This window comes from Mytilus trossulus, chromosome 12 (assembly GCF_036588685.1).
Source record: "Mytilus trossulus isolate FHL-02 chromosome 12, PNRI_Mtr1.1.1.hap1, whole genome shotgun sequence".
In the NCBI taxonomy this organism is placed as follows: Eukaryota; Metazoa; Mollusca; class Bivalvia; order Mytilida; family Mytilidae; genus Mytilus; species Mytilus trossulus.
The window spans coordinates 23,920,874-23,943,565 of NC_086384.1; the positions used below are offsets into that span (position 1 = coordinate 23,920,874).

The following is a 22,692-nucleotide window of genomic DNA, read 5'->3' on the forward strand; positions in this document are numbered from 1 at the left end:
GACATATAAGCATCTACTAGAAATAATAAATATTCATCCTAGTGTTTTTATATGACTGGTAGGCATTGTTTATATTAATCAGAGATGTAATGTTGTTGTCAATAAGACATCTATCCACAAAAGACCAAATCAGTTTCAGTGCATTTACCTATAGATACATCTTAAATTTGTAAGATGATCAAAAGCCTGATTAGAATCTTGACAAGGTTGTTTAAAATAAATTAACAACATATACTCATAAACTTTTATGTTACGATTGAAGGTCATTGAAAGCTTTTGGTTTAAAAACATTTGACATGAAATTTAAAGACTAAAGTATTTATAGTACAATCAGAGTATAAAATACTACATGTACCTGCAGCTATTATAGATGCCTTATTTCCTTTAAAATGTCTCAAAAAGTAGACATGATATCTGGGTACATGTATTTAAATCAGAGTACAAAATACTACCTGCAATTATTGTAGATGCATTATTTCCCTTTAGAATACCTCTAGAAGTAGACATTATATCTGGGTACAGTGATCACATGACATGTCTTCCCATTACATTTACTTTGATCTCATCTTAGATTTGCCAAAATAGTGAACAAAAGTATAAACATTTATAATAAAAAAGTTTTTCTGTAGTTCAAGTCCTTAGCACTCAATTGTACAAGTTTTATCACTACTATATACAGTTGTAGTTCCCTTGTAAAGTGATGAACTCAGCAAAAAAATATTGTAAAATCTGGATTTCTTGTTTTAAAAAAAAAAAAATGATAACAAGATGTTCTCCATCAGCAACAAATGAAAGTGAAAAATTAAAAAAAAGCATTAGAAAAAATATTTGTAAGAAATCCAGTTGAGTGATTCTATTTCCTGTTACCGTGTTAGGTGATATAATACAACTCTCAGACAGAGACAATATGATTTTAGCAACTGTAATTCACTGTATGGCCTTCAACAATGAGTAAATCACATACCCATAGCAATTAAGCTATCAAACGCCCAGGCATCCAGGCATAACAAAATGTAAAAGAAATTTAATTGAGAAAACCGATGTTCTAATTTATGTCCAAAACAGCAAATGAAGAGATATTATACAGTAACAATAAACGACCACTGTAATAACAGGCTCCCGACTTTGGACAGGCACACACAGAATGTGACAGGGTTAGATATGCTAGCTAGTACATTTTTGTTTCTGAATTACTTACAATGGTGACATCAAGCATTTAAGATTTCAATCTTGCATTTTTTTCTTCGATTTTGACAGGAAATCTATGGGTATGCCAAGAACCAAGGAAAAGAAATCTTCATGTGGATTCTATATTTCCTGACAGTAGGTTTACTACGGTTATTTTTCTTCTGGTACCCACATCTGATGATAGCAGCCACACATGAGAAAAGCTCCCTAAAGCATGCAGTAGTTGTTGTGCTCAAGGTAAAATATTATTTACTTTTAAAAAAATTATTACATGCATTTATAACTGCGATCCTGTTTTTTTTGGTGATATTTAAAAAAAATTCAAACGAAAAAAAAATAAAAATGCAAGTTTGATTATAACCCTGATGCATTTTTTCGCAATACTAAAATCATTGCAATAATTTCTGAATTTACAGTTTACGAATAAAACTGATCCAATATTATGCTTTCTAGTTTGGTAAATTAACAATGACATGAAAAAATGTGAAATGAAAAAAACCCAATGATTTATCTGCTATTTATACCCCCGCTTTAAAAAACTACAATACAAGGATTTCTGAAATTTGGTTTCAGGATTTATATAAGTCAGCTATACCATGTGATGCATTTTCAGATTCATCACTCGACAACTTCCTGTTTACCAAACACTTGCATATTTTTACACTATTTATGTTATCCACTTGCGGCGGGGGTATCATCAGTGAGCAGTAGCTCGCAGTTTCATTTGCCCAAGATATGTTTTTTTTCTGGTTTTTGTGTGTATGGGTGAAGCAGGACTTTCAGTGTTCAGCCAAGTACAAAATTCCTGAAGGCATATATGCAGACTTTGCAACTTATTATCTCATTCATATTTGGCAAAACTACAAAATAAAGTATCCTTGAAAAAGTAAATACATGAAAATTGGTCATCTTGAATATAGAAGAACCCACAGTAATCTTCATCAAGTTTGGTAGAGACCACCAATTTTGGGAATCAAACACATTTTATATAACTTTAGAGAGCATATTTACCTAGGGCTTTAAAAGAACAGTTGAAACATGTTTACCATCAACTTACTAGAGGAGTATTGTATAAGTTGGTCTTTACCATTAACTTTACTAGAGGAGTATTGTATAAGTTGGTCTTTACCATTAACTTTACTAGAGGAGTATTGTATAAGTTGGTCTTTACCATCAACTTTACTAGAGGAGTATTGTATAAGTTGGTCCTTACCATCAACTTTACTTGAGGAGTATTGTATAAGTTGGTCTTTACCGTCATCTTTACTAGAGGAGTATTGTATACGTTGGTCTTTACCATTAACTTTACTAGAGGAGTATTGTATACGTTGGTCTTTACCATTAACTTTACTAGAGGAGTATTGTATAAGTTGGTCCTTACCATTAACTTTACTAGAGGAGTATTGTATAAGTTGGTCTTTACCATTAACTTTACTAGAGGAGTATTGTATAAGTTGGTCTTTACCGTCAACTTAACTAGAGGAGTATTGTATAAGTTGGTCTTTACCATCAACTTTACTAGAGGAGTATTGTATAAGTTGGTCCTTACCATTAACTTTACTAGAGGAGTATTGTATAAGTTGGTCTTTACCATCAACTTTACTAGAGGAGTATTGTATAAGTTGGTCTTTACCATTAACTTTACTAGAGGAGTATTGTATAAGTTGGTCTTTACCGTTAACTTTACTAGAGGAGTATTGTATAAGTTGGTCTTTACTATTAACTTTACTATAGGAGTATTGTATAAGTTGGTCCTTACCATTAACTTTACTAGAGGAGTATTGTATAAGTTGGTCTTTACTATTAACTTTACTAGAGGAGTATTGTATAAGTTGGTCTTTACCATCAACTTTACTAGAGGAGTATTGTATAAGTTGGTCTTTACCATCAACTTTACTATAGGAGTATTGTATAAGTTGGTCTTTACCGTCAACTTCACTAGAGGAGTATTGTATAAGTTGGTCTTTACCGTCAACTTTACTAGAGGAGTATTGTATAAGTTGGTCTTTACCGTCAACTTTACTAGAGGAGTATTGTATAAGTTGGTCTATACCATTAACTTTACTAGAGGAGTATTGTATAAGTTGGTCTTTACCATTAACTTTACAAGAGGAGTATTGTATAAGTTGGTCTTTATCGTCAACTTTACTAGAGGAGTATTGTATAAGTTGGTCTTTACCATTAACTTTACTAGAGGAGTATTGTATAAGTTGGTCTTTACCATCAACTTTACTAGAGGAGTATTGTATAAGTTGGTCTTTATCGTCAACTTTACTAGAGGAGTATTGTATAAGTTGGTCTTTACCATTAACTTTACTAGAGGAGTATTGTATAAGTTGGTCTTTACCATCAACTTTACTAGAGGAGTATTGTATAAGTTGGTCTTTATCGTCAACTTTACTAGAGGAGTATTGTATAAGTTGGTCTTTACCATTAACTTTACTAGAGGAGTATTGTATAAGTTGGTCTTTACCATCAACTTTACTAGAGGAGTATTGTATAAGTTGGTCTTTATCGTCAACTTTACTAGAGGAGTATTGTATAAGTTGGTCTTTACCATTAACTTTACTAGAGGAGTATTGTATAAGTTGGTCTTTACCATCAACTTTACTAGAGGAGTATTGTATAAGTTGGTCTTTACCGTCAACTTTACTAGAGGAGTATTGTATAAGTTGGTCTTTACCATTAACTTTACTAGAGGAGTATTGTATAAGTTGGTCTTTACCATCAACTTTACTAGAGGAGTATTGTATAAGTTGGTCTTTACCATCAACTTTACTAGAGGAGTATTGTATAAGTTGGTCTTTACCGTCAACTTTACTAGAGGAGTATTGTATAAGTTGGTCTTTATCGTCAACTTTACTAGAGGAGTATTGTATAAGTTGGTCTTTACCGTCAACTTTACTAGAGGAGTATTGTATAAGTTGGTCTTTACCGTCAACTTTACTATAGGAGTATTGTATAAGTTGGTCTTTACTGTTAACTTTACTAGAGGAGTATTGTATAAGTTGGTCTTTACCGTCAACTTTACTAGAGGAGTATTGTATAGAGGAGTATTGTATAAGTTGGTCTTTACCGTCAACTTTACTAGAGGAGTATTGTATAAGTTGATCCTTACCGTTAACTTTACTAGAGGAGTATTGTATACGTTGGTCTTTACCATTAACTTTACTAGAGGAGTATTGTATAAGTTGGTCTTTACCATTAACTTTACTAGAGGAGTATTGTATAAGTTGGTCTTTACCGTCAACTTTACTAGAGGAGTATTGTATAAGTTGGTCTTTACCGTCAACTTTACTAGAGGAGTATTGTATAAGTTGGTCTTTACTGTTAACTTTACTAGAGGAGTATTGTATAAGTTGGTCTTTACCATCAACTTTACTAGAGGAGTATTGTATAAGTTGGTCTTTACCATCAACTTTACTAGAGGAGTATTGTATAAGTTGGTCCTTACCGTTAACTTTACTAGAGGAGTATTGTATAAGTTGGTCTTTACCATCAACTTTACTAGAGGAGTATTGTATAAGTTGGTCTTTACCATCAACTTTACTAGAGGAGTATTGTATAAGTTGGTCCTTACCGTTAACTTTACTAGAGGAGTATTGTATAAGTTGGTCTTTACCATTAACTTTACTATTAACTTTACTATAGGAGTATTGTATAAGTTGGTCTTTACCATTAACTTTACTATAGGAGTATTGTATAAGTTGGTCTTTACCGTCAACTTCACTAGAGGAGTATTGTATAAGTTGGTCTTTACCGTCAACTTTACTAGAGGAGTATTGTATAAGTTGGTCTTTACCGTCAACTTTACTAGAGGAGTATTGTATAAGTTGGTCTTTACCATTAACTTTACTAGAGGAGTATTGTATAAGTTGGTCTTTACCATTAACTTTACTATAGGAGTATTGTATAAGTTGGTCTTTACTGTTAACTTTACTAGAGGAGTATTGTATAAGTTGGTCTTTACCATCATCTTTACTAGAGGAGTATTGTATAAGTTGGTCTTTACCGTCAACTTTACTATAGGAGTATTGTATAAGTTGGTCTTTACTGTTAACTTTACTAGAGGAGTATTGTATAAGTTGGTCTTTACCATCAACTTTACTAGAGGAGTATTGTATAAGTTGGTCTTTACCGTCAACTTTACTAGAGGAGTATTGTATAAGTTGGTCCTTACCGTTAACTTTACTAGAGGAGTATTGTATAAGTTGGTCTTTACCATTAACTTTACTAGAGGAGTATTGTATAAGTTGGTCTTTACCATTAACTTTACTAGAGGAGTATTGTATAAGTTAGTCTTTACCATCAACTTTACTAGAGGAGTATTGTATAAGTTGGTCTTTACCATTAACTTTACTAGAGGAGTATTGTATAAGTTGGTCTTTACCATTAACTTTACTAGAGGAGTATTGTATAAGTTGGTCTTTACTGTTAACTTTACTAGAGGAGTATTGTATAAGTTAGTCTTTACCATCAACTTTACTAGAGGAGTATTGTATAAGTTGGTCTTTACCATTAACTTTACTAGAGGAGTATTGTATAAGTTGGTCCTTACCATTAACTTTACTAGAGGAGTATTGTATAAGTTGGTCTTTACCATTAACTTTACTAGAGGAGTATTGTATAAGTTGGTCTTTACCGTCAACTTAACTAGAGGAGTATTGTATAAGTTGGTCTTTACCATCAACTTTACTAGAGGAGTATTGTATAAGTTGGTCCTTACCATTAACTTTACTAGAGGAGTATTGTATAAGTTGGTCTTTACCATCAACTTTACTAGAGGAGTATTGTATAAGTTGGTCTTTACCATTAACTTTACTAGAGGAGTATTGTATAAGTTGGTCTTTACCGTTAACTTTACTAGAGGAGTATTGTATAAGTTGGTCTTTACTATTAACTTTACTATAGGAGTATTGTATAAGTTGGTCCTTACCATTAACTTTACTAGAGGAGTATTGTATAAGTTGGTCTTTACTATTAACTTTACTAGAGGAGTATTGTATAAGTTGGTCTTTACCATCAACTTTACTAGAGGAGTATTGTATAAGTTGGTCTTTACCATCAACTTTACTATAGGAGTATTGTATAAGTTGGTCTTTACCGTCAACTTCACTAGAGGAGTATTGTATAAGTTGGTCTTTACCGTCAACTTTACTAGAGGAGTATTGTATAAGTTGGTCTTTACCGTCAACTTTACTAGAGGAGTATTGTATAAGTTGGTCTATACCATTAACTTTACTAGAGGAGTATTGTATAAGTTGGTCTTTACCATTAACTTTACAAGAGGAGTATTGTATAAGTTGGTCTTTATCGTCAACTTTACTAGAGGAGTATTGTATAAGTTGGTCTTTACCATTAACTTTACTAGAGGAGTATTGTATAAGTTGGTCTTTACCATCAACTTTACTAGAGGAGTATTGTATAAGTTGGTCTTTATCGTCAACTTTACTAGAGGAGTATTGTATAAGTTGGTCTTTACCATTAACTTTACTAGAGGAGTATTGTATAAGTTGGTCTTTACCATCAACTTTACTAGAGGAGTATTGTATAAGTTGGTCTTTATCGTCAACTTTACTAGAGGAGTATTGTATAAGTTGGTCTTTACCATTAACTTTACTAGAGGAGTATTGTATAAGTTGGTCTTTACCATCAACTTTACTAGAGGAGTATTGTATAAGTTGGTCTTTACTATTAACTTTACTATAGGAGTATTGTATAAGTTGGTCCTTACCATTAACTTTACTAGAGGAGTATTGTATAAGTTGGTCTTTACTATTAACTTTACTAGAGGAGTATTGTATAAGTTGGTCTTTACCATCAACTTTACTAGAGGAGTATTGTATAAGTTGGTCTTTACCATCAACTTTACTATAGGAGTATTGTATAAGTTGGTCTTTACCGTCAACTTCACTAGAGGAGTATTGTATAAGTTGGTCTTTACCGTCAACTTTACTAGAGGAGTATTGTATAAGTTGGTCTTTACCGTCAACTTTACTAGAGGAGTATTGTATAAGTTGGTCTATACCATTAACTTTACTAGAGGAGTATTGTATAAGTTGGTCTTTACCGTTAACTTTACAAGAGGAGTATTGTATAAGTTGGTCTTTATCGTCAACTTTACTAGAGGAGTATTGTATAAGTTGGTCTTTACCATTAACTTTACTAGAGGAGTATTGTATAAGTTGGTCTTTACCATCAACTTTACTAGAGGAGTATTGTATAAGTTGGTCTTTATCGTCAACTTTACTAGAGGAGTATTGTATAAGTTGGTCTTTACCATTAACTTTACTAGAGGAGTATTGTATAAGTTGGTCTTTACCATCAACTTTACTAGAGGAGTATTGTATAAGTTGGTCTTTATCGTCAACTTTACTAGAGGAGTATTGTATAAGTTGGTCTTTACCATTAACTTTACTAGAGGAGTATTGTATAAGTTGGTCTTTACCATCAACTTTACTAGAGGAGTATTGTATAAGTTGGTCTTTATCGTCAACTTTACTAGAGGAGTATTGTATAAGTTGGTCTTTACCATTAACTTTACTAGAGGAGTATTGTATAAGTTGGTCTTTACCATCAACTTTACTAGAGGAGTATTGTATAAGTTGGTCTTTACCGTCAACTTTACTAGAGGAGTATTGTATAAGTTGGTCTTTACCATTAACTTTACTAGAGGAGTATTGTATAAGTTGGTCTTTACCATCAACTTTACTAGAGGAGTATTGTATAAGTTGGTCTTTACCATCAACTTTACTAGAGGAGTATTGTATAAGTTGGTCTTTACCGTCAACTTTACTAGAGGAGTATTGTATAAGTTGGTCTTTATCGTCAACTTTACTAGAGGAGTATTGTATAAGTTGGTCTTTACCGTCAACTTTACTAGAGGAGTATTGTATAAGTTGGTCTTTACCGTCAACTTTACTATAGGAGTATTGTATAAGTTGGTCTTTACTGTTAACTTTACTAGAGGAGTATTGTATAAGTTGGTCTTTACCGTCAACTTTACTAGAGGAGTATTGTATAGAGGAGTATTGTATAAGTTGGTCTTTACCGTCAACTTTACTAGAGGAGTATTGTATAAGTTGATCCTTACCGTTAACTTTACTAGAGGAGTATTGTATACGTTGGTCTTTACCATTAACTTTACTAGAGGAGTATTGTATAAGTTGGTCTTTACCATTAACTTTACTAGAGGAGTATTGTATAAGTTGGTCTTTACCGTCAACTTTACTAGAGGAGTATTGTATAAGTTGGTCTTTACCGTCAACTTTACTAGAGGAGTATTGTATAAGTTGGTCTTTACTGTTAACTTTACTAGAGGAGTATTGTATAAGTTGGTCTTTACCATCAACTTTACTAGAGGAGTATTGTATAAGTTGGTCTTTACCATCAACTTTACTAGAGGAGTATTGTATAAGTTGGTCCTTACCGTTAACTTTACTAGAGGAGTATTGTATAAGTTGGTCTTTACCATCAACTTTACTAGAGGAGTATTGTATAAGTTGGTCTTTACCATCAACTTTACTAGAGGAGTATTGTATAAGTTGGTCCTTACCGTTAACTTTACTAGAGGAGTATTGTATAAGTTGGTCTTTACCATTAACTTTACTATTAACTTTACTATAGGAGTATTGTATAAGTTGGTCTTTACCATTAACTTTACTATAGGAGTATTGTATAAGTTGGTCTTTACCGTCAACTTCACTAGAGGAGTATTGTATAAGTTGGTCTTTACCGTCAACTTTACTAGAGGAGTATTGTATAAGTTGGTCTTTACCGTCAACTTTACTAGAGGAGTATTGTATAAGTTGGTCTTTACCATTAACTTTACTAGAGGAGTATTGTATAAGTTGGTCTTTACCATTAACTTTACTATAGGAGTATTGTATAAGTTGGTCTTTACTGTTAACTTTACTAGAGGAGTATTGTATAAGTTGGTCTTTACCATCATCTTTACTAGAGGAGTATTGTATAAGTTGGTCTTTACCGTCAACTTTACTATAGGAGTATTGTATAAGTTGGTCTTTACTGTTAACTTTACTAGAGGAGTATTGTATAAGTTGGTCTTTACCATCAACTTTACTAGAGGAGTATTGTATAAGTTGGTCTTTACCGTCAACTTTACTAGAGGAGTATTGTATAAGTTGGTCCTTACCGTTAACTTTACTAGAGGAGTATTGTATAAGTTGGTCTTTACCATTAACTTTACTAGAGGAGTATTGTATAAGTTGGTCTTTACCATTAACTTTACTAGAGGAGTATTGTATAAGTTAGTCTTTACCATCAACTTTACTAGAGGAGTATTGTATAAGTTGGTCTTTACCATTAACTTTACTAGAGGAGTATTGTATAAGTTGGTCTTTACCATTAACTTTACTAGAGGAGTATTGTATAAGTTGGTCTTTACTGTTAACTTTACTAGAGGAGTATTGTATAAGTTAGTCTTTACCATCAACTTTACTAGAGGAGTATTGTATAAGTTGGTCTTTACCATTAACTTTACTAGAGGAGTATTGTATAAGTTGGTCCTTACCATTAACTTTACTAGAGGAGTATTGTATAAGTTGGTCTTTACCATTAACTTTACTAGAGGAGTATTGTATAAGTTGGTCTTTACCGTCAACTTAACTAGAGGAGTATTGTATAAGTTGGTCTTTACCATCAACTTTACTAGAGGAGTATTGTATAAGTTGGTCCTTACCATTAACTTTACTAGAGGAGTATTGTATAAGTTGGTCTTTACCATCAACTTTACTAGAGGAGTATTGTATAAGTTGGTCTTTACCATTAACTTTACTAGAGGAGTATTGTATAAGTTGGTCTTTACCGTTAACTTTACTAGAGGAGTATTGTATAAGTTGGTCTTTACTATTAACTTTACTATAGGAGTATTGTATAAGTTGGTCCTTACCATTAACTTTACTAGAGGAGTATTGTATAAGTTGGTCTTTACTATTAACTTTACTAGAGGAGTATTGTATAAGTTGGTCTTTACCATCAACTTTACTAGAGGAGTATTGTATAAGTTGGTCTTTACCATCAACTTTACTATAGGAGTATTGTATAAGTTGGTCTTTACCGTCAACTTCACTAGAGGAGTATTGTATAAGTTGGTCTTTACCGTCAACTTTACTAGAGGAGTATTGTATAAGTTGGTCTTTACCGTCAACTTTACTAGAGGAGTATTGTATAAGTTGGTCTATACCATTAACTTTACTAGAGGAGTATTGTATAAGTTGGTCTTTACCATTAACTTTACAAGAGGAGTATTGTATAAGTTGGTCTTTATCGTCAACTTTACTAGAGGAGTATTGTATAAGTTGGTCTTTACCATTAACTTTACTAGAGGAGTATTGTATAAGTTGGTCTTTACCATCAACTTTACTAGAGGAGTATTGTATAAGTTGGTCTTTATCGTCAACTTTACTAGAGGAGTATTGTATAAGTTGGTCTTTACCATTAACTTTACTAGAGGAGTATTGTATAAGTTGGTCTTTACCATCAACTTTACTAGAGGAGTATTGTATAAGTTGGTCTTTATCGTCAACTTTACTAGAGGAGTATTGTATAAGTTGGTCTTTACCATTAACTTTACTAGAGGAGTATTGTATAAGTTGGTCTTTACCATCAACTTTACTAGAGGAGTATTGTATAAGTTGGTCTTTATCGTCAACTTTACTAGAGGAGTATTGTATAAGTTGGTCTTTACCATTAACTTTACTAGAGGAGTATTGTATAAGTTGGTCTTTACCATCAACTTTACTAGAGGAGTATTGTATAAGTTGGTCTTTACCGTCAACTTTACTAGAGGAGTATTGTATAAGTTGGTCTTTACCATTAACTTTACTAGAGGAGTATTGTATAAGTTGGTCTTTACCATCAACTTTACTAGAGGAGTATTGTATAAGTTGGTCTTTACCATCAACTTTACTAGAGGAGTATTGTATAAGTTGGTCTTTACCGTCAACTTTACTAGAGGAGTATTGTATAAGTTGGTCTTTATCGTCAACTTTACTAGAGGAGTATTGTATAAGTTGGTCTTTACCGTCAACTTTACTAGAGGAGTATTGTATAAGTTGGTCTTTACCGTCAACTTTACTATAGGAGTATTGTATAAGTTGGTCTTTACTGTTAACTTTACTAGAGGAGTATTGTATAAGTTGGTCTTTACCGTCAACTTTACTAGAGGAGTATTGTATAAGTTGGTCTTTACCGTCAACTTTACTAGAGGAGTATTGTATAAGTTGATCCTTACCGTTAACTTTACTAGAGGAGTATTGTATACGTTGGTCTTTACCATTAACTTTACTAGAGGAGTATTGTATAAGTTGGTCTTTACCATTAACTTTACTAGAGGAGTATTGTATAAGTTGGTCTTTACCGTCAACTTTACTAGAGGAGTATTGTATAAGTTGGTCTTTACCGTCAACTTTACTAGAGGAGTATTGTATAAGTTGGTCTTTACTGTTAACTTTACTAGAGGAGTATTGTATAAGTTGGTCTTTACCATCAACTTTACTAGAGGAGTATTGTATAAGTTGGTCTTTACCATCAACTTTACTAGAGGAGTATTGTATAAGTTGGTCCTTACCGTTAACTTTACTAGAGGAGTATTGTATAAGTTGGTCTTTACCATCAACTTTACTAGAGGAGTATTGTATAAGTTGGTCTTTACCATCAACTTTACTAGAGGAGTATTGTATAAGTTGGTCCTTACCGTTAACTTTACTAGAGGAGTATTGTATAAGTTGGTCTTTACCATTAACTTTACTATTAACTTTACTATAGGAGTATTGTATAAGTTGGTCTTTACCATTAACTTTACTATAGGAGTATTGTATAAGTTGGTCTTTACCGTCAACTTTACTAGAGGAGTATTGTATAAGTTGGTCTTTACCGTCAACTTTACTAGAGGAGTATTGTATAAGTTGGTCTTTACCATTAACTTTACTAGAGGAGTATTGTATAAGTTGGTCTTTACCATTAACTTTACTATAGGAGTATTGTATAAGTTGGTCTTTACTGTTAACTTTACTAGAGGAGTATTGTATAAGTTGGTCTTTACCATCATCTTTACTAGAGGAGTATTGTATAAGTTGGTCTTTACCGTCAACTTTACTATAGGAGTATTGTATAAGTTGGTCTTTACTGTTAACTTTACTAGAGGAGTATTGTATAAGTTGGTCTTTACCATCAACTTTACTAGAGGAGTATTGTATAAGTTGGTCTTTACCGTCAACTTTACTAGAGGAGTATTGTATAAGTTGGTCCTTACCGTTAACTTTACTAGAGGAGTATTGTATAAGTTGGTCTTTACCATTAACTTTACTAGAGGAGTATTGTATAAGTTGGTCTTTACCATTAACTTTACTAGAGGAGTATTGTATAAGTTAGTCTTTACCATCAACTTTACTAGAGGAGTATTGTATAAGTTGGTCTTTACCATTAACTTTACTAGAGGAGTATTGTATAAGTTGGTCTTTACCATTAACTTTACTAGAGGAGTATTGTATAAGTTGGTCTTTACCATCAACTTTACTAGAGGAGTATTGTATAAGTTGGTCTTTACCATTAACTTTACTATAGGAGTATTGTATAAGTTGGTCTTTACCATTAACTTTACTAGAGGAGTATTGTATTAGTTGGTCTTTACCGTCAACTTTACTATAGGAGTATTGTATAAGTTGGTCTTTACTGTTAACTTTACTAGAGGAGTATTGTATAAGTTGGTCTTTACCATCAACTTTACTAGAGGAGTATTGTATAAGTTGGTCTTTACCGTTAACTTTACTAGAGGAGTATTGTATAAGTTGGTCTTTACCGTCAACTTTACTAGAGGAGTATTGTATAAGTTGGTCTTTACCATCAACTTTACTAGAGGAGTATTGTATAAGTTGGTCTTTACCGTTAACTTTACTAGAGGAGTATTGTATAAGTTGGTCTTTACCATCAACTTTACTAGAGGAGTATTGTATAAGTTGGTCCTTACCGTTAACTTTACTAGAGGAGTATTGTATAAGTTGGTCTTTACCATTAACTTTACTATTAACTTTACTATAGGAGTATTGTATAAGTTGGTCTTTACCATTAACTTTACTATAGGAGTATTGTATAAGTTGGTCTTTACCGTCAACTTCACTAGAGGAGTATTGTATAAGTTGGTCTTTACCGTCAACTTTACTAGAGGAGTATTGTATAAGTTGGTCTTTACCGTCAACTTTACTAGAGGAGTATTGTATAAGTTGGTCTTTACCATTAACTTTACTAGAGGAGTATTGTATAAGTTGGTCTTTACCATTAACTTTACTATAGGAGTATTGTATAAGTTGGTCTTTACTGTTAACTTTACTAGAGGAGTATTGTATAAGTTGGTCTTTACCATCATCTTTACTAGAGGAGTATTGTATAAGTTGGTCTTTACCGTCAACTTTACTATAGGAGTATTGTATAAGTTGGTCTTTACTGTTAACTTTACTAGAGGAGTATTGTATAAGTTGGTCTTTACCATCAACTTTACTAGAGGAGTATTGTATAAGTTGGTCTTTACCGTCAACTTTACTAGAGGAGTATTGTATAAGTTGGTCCTTACCGTTAACTTTACTAGAGGAGTATTGTATAAGTTGGTCTTTACCATTAACTTTACTAGAGGAGTATTGTATAAGTTGGTCTTTACCATTAACTTTACTAGAGGAGTATTGTATAAGTTAGTCTTTACCATCAACTTTACTAGAGGAGTATTGTATAAGTTGGTCTTTACCATTAACTTTACTAGAGGAGTATTGTATAAGTTGGTCTTTACCATTAACTTTACTAGAGGAGTATTGTATAAGTTGGTCTTTACCATCAACTTTACTAGAGGAGTATTGTATAAGTTGGTCTTTACCATTAACTTTACTATAGGAGTATTGTATAAGTTGGTCTTTACCATTAACTTTACTAGAGGAGTATTGTATTAGTTGGTCTTTACCGTCAACTTTACTATAGGAGTATTGTATAAGTTGGTCTTTACTGTTAACTTTACTAGAGGAGTATTGTATAAGTTGGTCTTTACCATCAACTTTACTAGAGGAGTATTGTATAAGTTGGTCTTTACCGTTAACTTTACTAGAGGAGTATTGTATAAGTTGGTCTTTACCGTCAACTTTACTAGAGGAGTATTGTATAAGTTGGTCTTTACCATCAACTTTACTAGAGGAGTATTGTATAAGTTGGTCCTTACCATTAACTTTACTAGAGGAGTATTGTATAAGTTGGTCTTTACCATTAACTTTACTAGAGGAGTATTGTATTAGTTGGTCTTTACCATTAACTTTACTAGAGGAGTATTGTATAAGTTGGTCTTTACCATTAACTTTACTAGAGGAGTATTGTATAAGTTGGTCTTTACCATTAACTTTACTAGAGGAGTATTGTTTAAGTTGGTCTTTACCATCAACTTTACTAGAGGAGTATTGTATAAGTTGGTCTTTACCATTAACTTTACTAGAGGAGTATTGTATAAGTTGGTCCTTACCATTAACTTTACTAGAGGAGTATTGTATAAGTTGGTCTTTACCATTAACTTTACTAGAGGAGTATTGTATTAGTTGGTCTTTACCATTAACTTTACTAGAGGAGTATTGTATAAGTTGGTCTTTACCATTAACTTTACTAGAGGAGTATTGTATAAGTTGGTCTTTACCATTAACTTTACTAGAGGAGTATTGTTTAAGTTGGTCTTTACCATCAACTTTACTAGAGGAGTATTGTATAAGTTGGTCTTTACCATTAACTTTACTAGAGGAGTATTGTATAAGTTGGTCTTTACCATTAACTTTACTAGAGGAGTATTGTATAAGTTGGTCTTTATCGTCAACTTTACTATAGGAGTATTGTATAAGTTGGTCTTTACTGTTAACTTTACTAGAGGAGTATTGTATAAGTTGGTCTTTACCATTAACTTTACTAGAGGAGTATTGTATAAGTTGGTCTTTACCATTAACTTTACTAGAGGAGTATTGTATTAGTTGGTCTTTACCATTAACTTTACTAGAGGAGTATTGTATAAGTTGGTCCTTACCATTAACTTTACTAGAGGAGTATTGTATAAGTTGGTCTTTACCATTAACTTTACTAGAGGAGTATTGTATAAGTTGGTCTTTACTGTTAACTTTACTAGAGGAGTATTGTATAAGTTAGTCTTTACCATCAACTTTACTAGAGGAGTATTGTATAAGTTGGTCTTTACCATTAACTTTACTAGAGGAGTATTGTATAAGTTGGTCCTTACCATTAACTTTACTAGAGGAGTATTGTATAAGTTGGTCTTTACCATTAACTTTACTAGAGGAGTATTGTATAAGTTGGTCTTTACCGTCAACTTAACTAGAGGAGTATTGTATAAGTTGGTCTTTACCATCAACTTTACTAGAGGAGTATTGTATAAGTTGGTCCTTACCATTAACTTTACTAGAGGAGTATTGTATAAGTTGGTCTTTACCATCAACTTTACTAGAGGAGTATTGTATAAGTTGGTCTTTACCATTAACTTTACTAGAGGAGTATTGTATAAGTTGGTCTTTACCGTTAACTTTACTAGAGGAGTATTGTATAAGTTGGTCTTTACTATTAACTTTACTATAGGAGTATTGTATAAGTTGGTCCTTACCATTAACTTTACTAGAGGAGTATTGTATAAGTTGGTCTTTACTATTAACTTTACTAGAGGAGTATTGTATAAGTTGGTCTTTACCATCAACTTTACTAGAGGAGTATTGTATAAGTTGGTCTTTACCATCAACTTTACTATAGGAGTATTGTATAAGTTGGTCTTTACCGTCAACTTCACTAGAGGAGTATTGTATAAGTTGGTCTTTACCGTCAACTTTACTAGAGGAGTATTGTATAAGTTGGTCTTTACCGTCAACTTTACTAGAGGAGTATTGTATAAGTTGGTCTATACCATTAACTTTACTAGAGGAGTATTGTATAAGTTGGTCTTTACCATTAACTTTACAAGAGGAGTATTGTATAAGTTGGTCTTTATCGTCAACTTTACTAGAGGAGTATTGTATAAGTTGGTCTTTACCATTAACTTTACTAGAGGAGTATTGTATAAGTTGGTCTTTACCATCAACTTTACTAGAGGAGTATTGTATAAGTTGGTCTTTATCGTCAACTTTACTAGAGGAGTATTGTATAAGTTGGTCTTTACCATTAACTTTACTAGAGGAGTATTGTATAAGTTGGTCTTTACCATCAACTTTACTAGAGGAGTATTGTATAAGTTGGTCTTTATCGTCAACTTTACTAGAGGAGTATTGTATAAGTTGGTCTTTACCATTAACTTTACTAGAGGAGTATTGTATAAGTTGGTCTTTACCATCAACTTTACTAGAGGAGTATTGTATAAGTTGGTCTTTATCGTCAACTTTACTAGAGGAGTATTGTATAAGTTGGTCTTTACCATTAACTTTACTAGAGGAGTATTGTATAAGTTGGTCTTTACCATCAACTTTACTAGAGGAGTATTGTATAAGTTGGTCTTTACCGTCAACTTTACTAGAGGAGTATTGTATAAGTTGGTCTTTACCATTAACTTTACTAGAGGAGTATTGTATAAGTTGGTCTTTACCATCAACTTTACTAGAGGAGTATTGTATAAGTTGGTCTTTACCATCAACTTTACTAGAGGAGTATTGTATAAGTTGGTCTTTACCGTCAACTTTACTAGAGGAGTATTGTATAAGTTGGTCTTTATCGTCAACTTTACTAGAGGAGTATTGTATAAGTTGGTCTTTACCGTCAACTTTACTAGAGGAGTATTGTATAAGTTGGTCTTTACCGTCAACTTTACTATAGGAGTATTGTATAAGTTGGTCTTTACTGTTAACTTTACTAGAGGAGTATTGTATAAGTTGGTCTTTACCGTCAACTTTACTAGAGGAGTATTGTATAAGTTGGTCTTTACCGTCAACTTTACTAGAGGAGTATTGTATAAGTTGATCCTTACCGTTAACTTTACTAGAGGAGTATTGTATACGTTGGTCTTTACCATTAACTTTACTAGAGGAGTATTGTATAAGTTGGTCTTTACCATTAACTTTACTAGAGGAGTATTGTATAAGTTGGTCTTTACCGTCAACTTTACTAGAGGAGTATTGTATAAGTTGGTCTTTACCGTCAACTTTACTAGAGGAGTATTGTATAAGTTGGTCTTTACTGTTAACTTTACTAGAGGAGTATTGTATAAGTTGGTCTTTACCATCAACTTTACTAGAGGAGTATTGTATAAGTTGGTCTTTACCATCAACTTTACTAGAGGAGTATTGTATAAGTTGGTCCTTACCGTTAACTTTACTAGAGGAGTATTGTATAAGTTGGTCTTTACCATCAACTTTACTAGAGGAGTATTGTATAAGTTGGTCTTTACCATCAACTTTACTAGAGGAGTATTGTATAAGTTGGTCCTTACCGTTAACTTTACTAGAGGAGTATTGTATAAGTTGGTCTTTACCATTAACTTTACTATTAACTTTACTATAGGAGTATTGTATAAGTTGGTCTTTACCATTAACTTTACTATAGGAGTATTGTATAAGTTGGTCTTTACCGTCAACTTCACTAGAGGAGTATTGTATAAGTTGGTCTTTACCGTCAACTTTACTAGAGGAGTATTGTATAAGTTGGTCTTTACCGTCAACTTTACTAGAGGAGTATTGTATAAGTTGGTCTTTACCATTAACTTTACTAGAGGAGTATTGTATAAGTTGGTCTTTACCATTAACTTTACTATAGGAGTATTGTATAAGTTGGTCTTTACTGTTAACTTTACTAGAGGAGTATTGTATAAGTTGGTCTTTACCATCATCTTTACTAGAGGAGTATTGTATAAGTTGGTCTTTACCGTCAACTTTACTATAGGAGTATTGTATAAGTTGGTCTTTACTGTTAACTTTACTAGAGGAGTATTGTATAAGTTGGTCTTTACCATCAACTTTACTAGAGGAGTATTGTATAAGTTGGTCTTTACCGTCAACTTTACTAGAGGAGTATTGTATAAGTTGGTCCTTACCGTTAACTTTACTAGAGGAGTATTGTATAAGTTGGTCTTTACCATTAACTTTACTAGAGGAGTATTGTATAAGTTGGTCTTTACCATTAACTTTACTAGAGGAGTATTGTATAAGTTAGTCTTTACCATCAACTTTACTAGAGGAGTATTGTATAAGTTGGTCTTTACCATTAACTTTACTAGAGGAGTATTGTATAAGTTGGTCTTTACCATTAACTTTACTAGAGGAGTATTGTATAAGTTGGTCTTTACCATCAACTTTACTAGAGGAGTATTGTATAAGTTGGTCTTTACCATTAACTTTACTATAGGAGTATTGTATAAGTTGGTCTTTACCATTAACTTTACTAGAGGAGTATTGTATTAGTTGGTCTTTACCGTCAACTTTACTATAGGAGTATTGTATAAGTTGGTCTTTACTGTTAACTTTACTAGAGGAGTATTGTATAAGTTGGTCTTTACCATCAACTTTACTAGAGGAGTATTGTATAAGTTGGTCTTTACCGTTAACTTTACTAGAGGAGTATTGTATAAGTTGGTCTTTACCGTCAACTTTACTAGAGGAGTATTGTATAAGTTGGTCTTTACCATCAACTTTACTAGAGGAGTATTGTATAAGTTGGTCTTTACCGTTAACTTTACTAGAGGAGTATTGTATAAGTTGGTCTTTACCATCAACTTTACTAGAGGAGTATTGTATAAGTTGGTCCTTACCGTTAACTTTACTAGAGGAGTATTGTATAAGTTGGTCTTTACCATTAACTTTACTATTAACTTTACTATAGGAGTATTGTATAAGTTGGTCTTTACCATTAACTTTACTATAGGAGTATTGTATAAGTTGGTCTTTACCGTCAACTTCACTAGAGGAGTATTGTATAAGTTGGTCTTTACCGTCAACTTTACTAGAGGAGTATTGTATAAGTTGGTCTTTACCGTCAACTTTACTAGAGGAGTATTGTATAAGTTGGTCTTTACCATTAACTTTACTAGAGGAGTATTGTATAAGTTGGTCTTTACCATTAACTTTACTATAGGAGTATTGTATAAGTTGGTCTTTACTGTTAACTTTACTAGAGGAGTATTGTATAAGTTGGTCTTTACCATCATCTTTACTAGAGGAGTATTGTATAAGTTGGTCTTTACCGTCAACTTTACTATAGGAGTATTGTATAAGTTGGTCTTTACTGTTAACTTTACTAGAGGAGTATTGTATAAGTTGGTCTTTACCATCAACTTTACTAGAGGAGTATTGTATAAGTTGGTCTTTACCGTCAACTTTACTAGAGGAGTATTGTATAAGTTGGTCCTTACCGTTAACTTTACTAGAGGAGTATTGTATAAGTTGGTCTTTACCATTAACTTTACTAGAGGAGTATTGTATAAGTTGGTCTTTACCATTAACTTTACTAGAGGAGTATTGTATAAGTTAGTCTTTACCATCAACTTTACTAGAGGAGTATTGTATAAGTTGGTCTTTACCATTAACTTTACTAGAGGAGTATTGTATAAGTTGGTCTTTACCATTAACTTTACTAGAGGAGTATTGTATAAGTTGGTCTTTACCATTAACTTTACTATAGGAGTATTGTATAAGTTGGTCTTTACCATTAACTTTACTAGAGGAGTATTGTATTAGTTGGTCTTTACCGTCAACTTTACTATAGGAGTATTGTATAAGTTGGTCTTTACTGTTAACTTTACTAGAGGAGTATTGTATAAGTTGGTCTTTACCATCAACTTTACTAGAGGAGTATTGTATAAGTTGGTCTTTACCGTTAACTTTACTAGAGGAGTATTGTATAAGTTGGTCTTTACCGTCAACTTTACTAGAGGAGTATTGTATAAGTTGGTCTTTACCATCAACTTTACTAGAGGAGTATTGTATAAGTTGGTCTTTACCGTTAACTTTACTAGAGGAGTATTGTATAAGTTGGTCTTTACCATCAACTTTACTAGAGGAGTATTGTATAAGTTGGTCCTTACCGTTAACTTTACTAGAGGAGTATTGTATAAGTTGGTCTTTACCATTAACTTTACTATTAACTTTACTATAGGAGTATTGTATAAGTTGGTCTTTACCATTAACTTTACTATAGGAGTATTGTATAAGTTGGTCTTTACCGTCAACTTCACTAGAGGAGTATTGTATAAGTTGGTCTTTACCGTCAACTTTACTAGAGGAGTATTGTATAAGTTGGTCTTTACCGTCAACTTTACTAGAGGAGTATTGTATAAGTTGGTCTTTACCATTAACTTTACTAGAGGAGTATTGTATAAGTTGGTCTTTACCATTAACTTTACTATAGGAGTATTGTATAAGTTGGTCTTTACTGTTAACTTTACTAGAGGAGTATTGTATAAGTTGGTCTTTACCATCATCTTTACTAGAGGAGTATTGTATAAGTTGGTCTTTACCGTCAACTTTACTATAGGAGTATTGTATAAGTTGGTCTTTACTGTTAACTTTACTAGAGGAGTATTGTATAAGTTGGTCTTTACCATCAACTTTACTAGAGGAGTATTGTATAAGTTGGTCTTTACCGTCAACTTTACTAGAGGAGTATTGTATAAGTTGGTCCTTACCGTTAACTTTACTAGAGGAGTATTGTATAAGTTGGTCTTTACCATTAACTTTACTAGAGGAGTATTGTATAAGTTGGTCTTTACCATTAACTTTACTAGAGGAGTATTGTATAAGTTAGTCTTTACCATCAACTTTACTAGAGGAGTATTGTATAAGTTGGTCTTTACCATTAACTTTACTAGAGGAGTATTGTATAAGTTGGTCTTTACCATTAACTTTACTAGAGGAGTATTGTATAAGTTGGTCTTTACCATCAACTTTACTAGAGGAGTATTGTATAAGTTGGTCTTTACCATTAACTTTACTATAGGAGTATTGTATAAGTTGGTCTTTACCATTAACTTTACTAGAGGAGTATTGTATTAGTTGGTCTTTACCGTCAACTTTACTATAGGAGTATTGTATAAGTTGGTCTTTACTGTTAACTTTACTAGAGGAGTATTGTATAAGTTGGTCTTTACCATCAACTTTACTAGAGGAGTATTGTATAAGTTGGTCTTTACCGTTAACTTTACTAGAGGAGTATTGTATAAGTTGGTCTTTACCGTCAACTTTACTAGAGGAGTATTGTATAAGTTGGTCTTTACCATCAACTTTACTAGAGGAGTATTGTATAAGTTGGTCCTTACCATTAACTTTACTAGAGGAGTATTGTATAAGTTGGTCTTTACCATTAACTTTACTAGAGGAGTATTGTATTAGTTGGTCTTTACCATTAACTTTACTAGAGGAGTATTGTATAAGTTGGTCTTTACCATTAACTTTACTAGAGGAGTATTGTATAAGTTGGTCTTTACCATTAACTTTACTAGAGGAGTATTGTTTAAGTTGGTCTTTACCATCAACTTTACTAGAGGAGTATTGTATAAGTTGGTCTTTACCATTAACTTTACTAGAGGAGTATTGTATAAGTTGGTCCTTACCATTAACTTTACTAGAGGAGTATTGTATAAGTTGGTCTTTACCATTAACTTTACTAGAGGAGTATTGTATTAGTTGGTCTTTACCATTAACTTTACTAGAGGAGTATTGTATAAGTTGGTCTTTACCATTAACTTTACTAGAGGAGTATTGTATAAGTTGGTCTTTACCATTAACTTTACTAGAGGAGTATTGTTTAAGTTGGTCTTTACCATCAACTTTACTAGAGGAGTATTGTATAAGTTGGTCTTTACCATTAACTTTACTAGAGGAGTATTGTATAAGTTGGTCTTTACCATTAACTTTACTAGAGGAGTATTGTATAAGTTGGTCTTTATCGTCAACTTTACTATAGGAGTATTGTATAAGTTGGTCTTTACTGTTAACTTTACTAGAGGAGTATTGTATAAGTTGGTCTTTACCATTAACTTTACTAGAGGAGTATTGTATAAGTTGGTCTTTACCATTAACTTTACTAGAGGAGTATTGTATTAGTTGGTCTTTACCATTAACTTTACTAGAGGAGTATTGTATAAGTTGGTCCTTACCATTAACTTTACTAGAGGAGTATTGTATAAGTTGGTCTTTACCATTAACTTTACTAGAGGAGTATTGTATAAGTTGGTCTTTACTGTTAACTTTACTAGAGGAGTATTGTATAAGTTAGTCTTTACCATCAACTTTACTAGAGGAGTATTGTATAAGTTGGTCTTTACCATTAACTTTACTAGAGGAGTATTGTATAAGTTGGTCCTTACCATTAACTTTACTAGAGGAGTATTGTATAAGTTGGTCTTTACCATTAACTTTACTAGAGGAGTATTGTATAAGTTGGTCTTTACCGTCAACTTAACTAGAGGAGTATTGTATAAGTTGGTCTTTACCATCAACTTTACTAGAGGAGTATTGTATAAGTTGGTCCTTACCATTAACTTTACTAGAG

General features: G+C 32.5%; 1 protein-coding gene across 3 annotated transcripts in view; it reads left to right on the forward strand.

Moving 5' to 3' along the window:
• LOC134693409 (polyamine-transporting ATPase 13A3-like) overlaps positions 1–22,692 on the forward strand; it is an 82,416-nt gene that overhangs the window by 17,164 nt on the left and 42,560 nt on the right. For all 3 annotated transcript variants that reach the window (XM_063554222.1, XM_063554223.1, XM_063554224.1), the window contains one exon: positions 1,258–1,425. In XM_063554222.1, the coding sequence (XP_063410292.1) occupies positions 1,258–1,425 (168 nt within the window). The remainder of the gene's footprint in view (positions 1–1,257; positions 1,426–22,692) is intronic.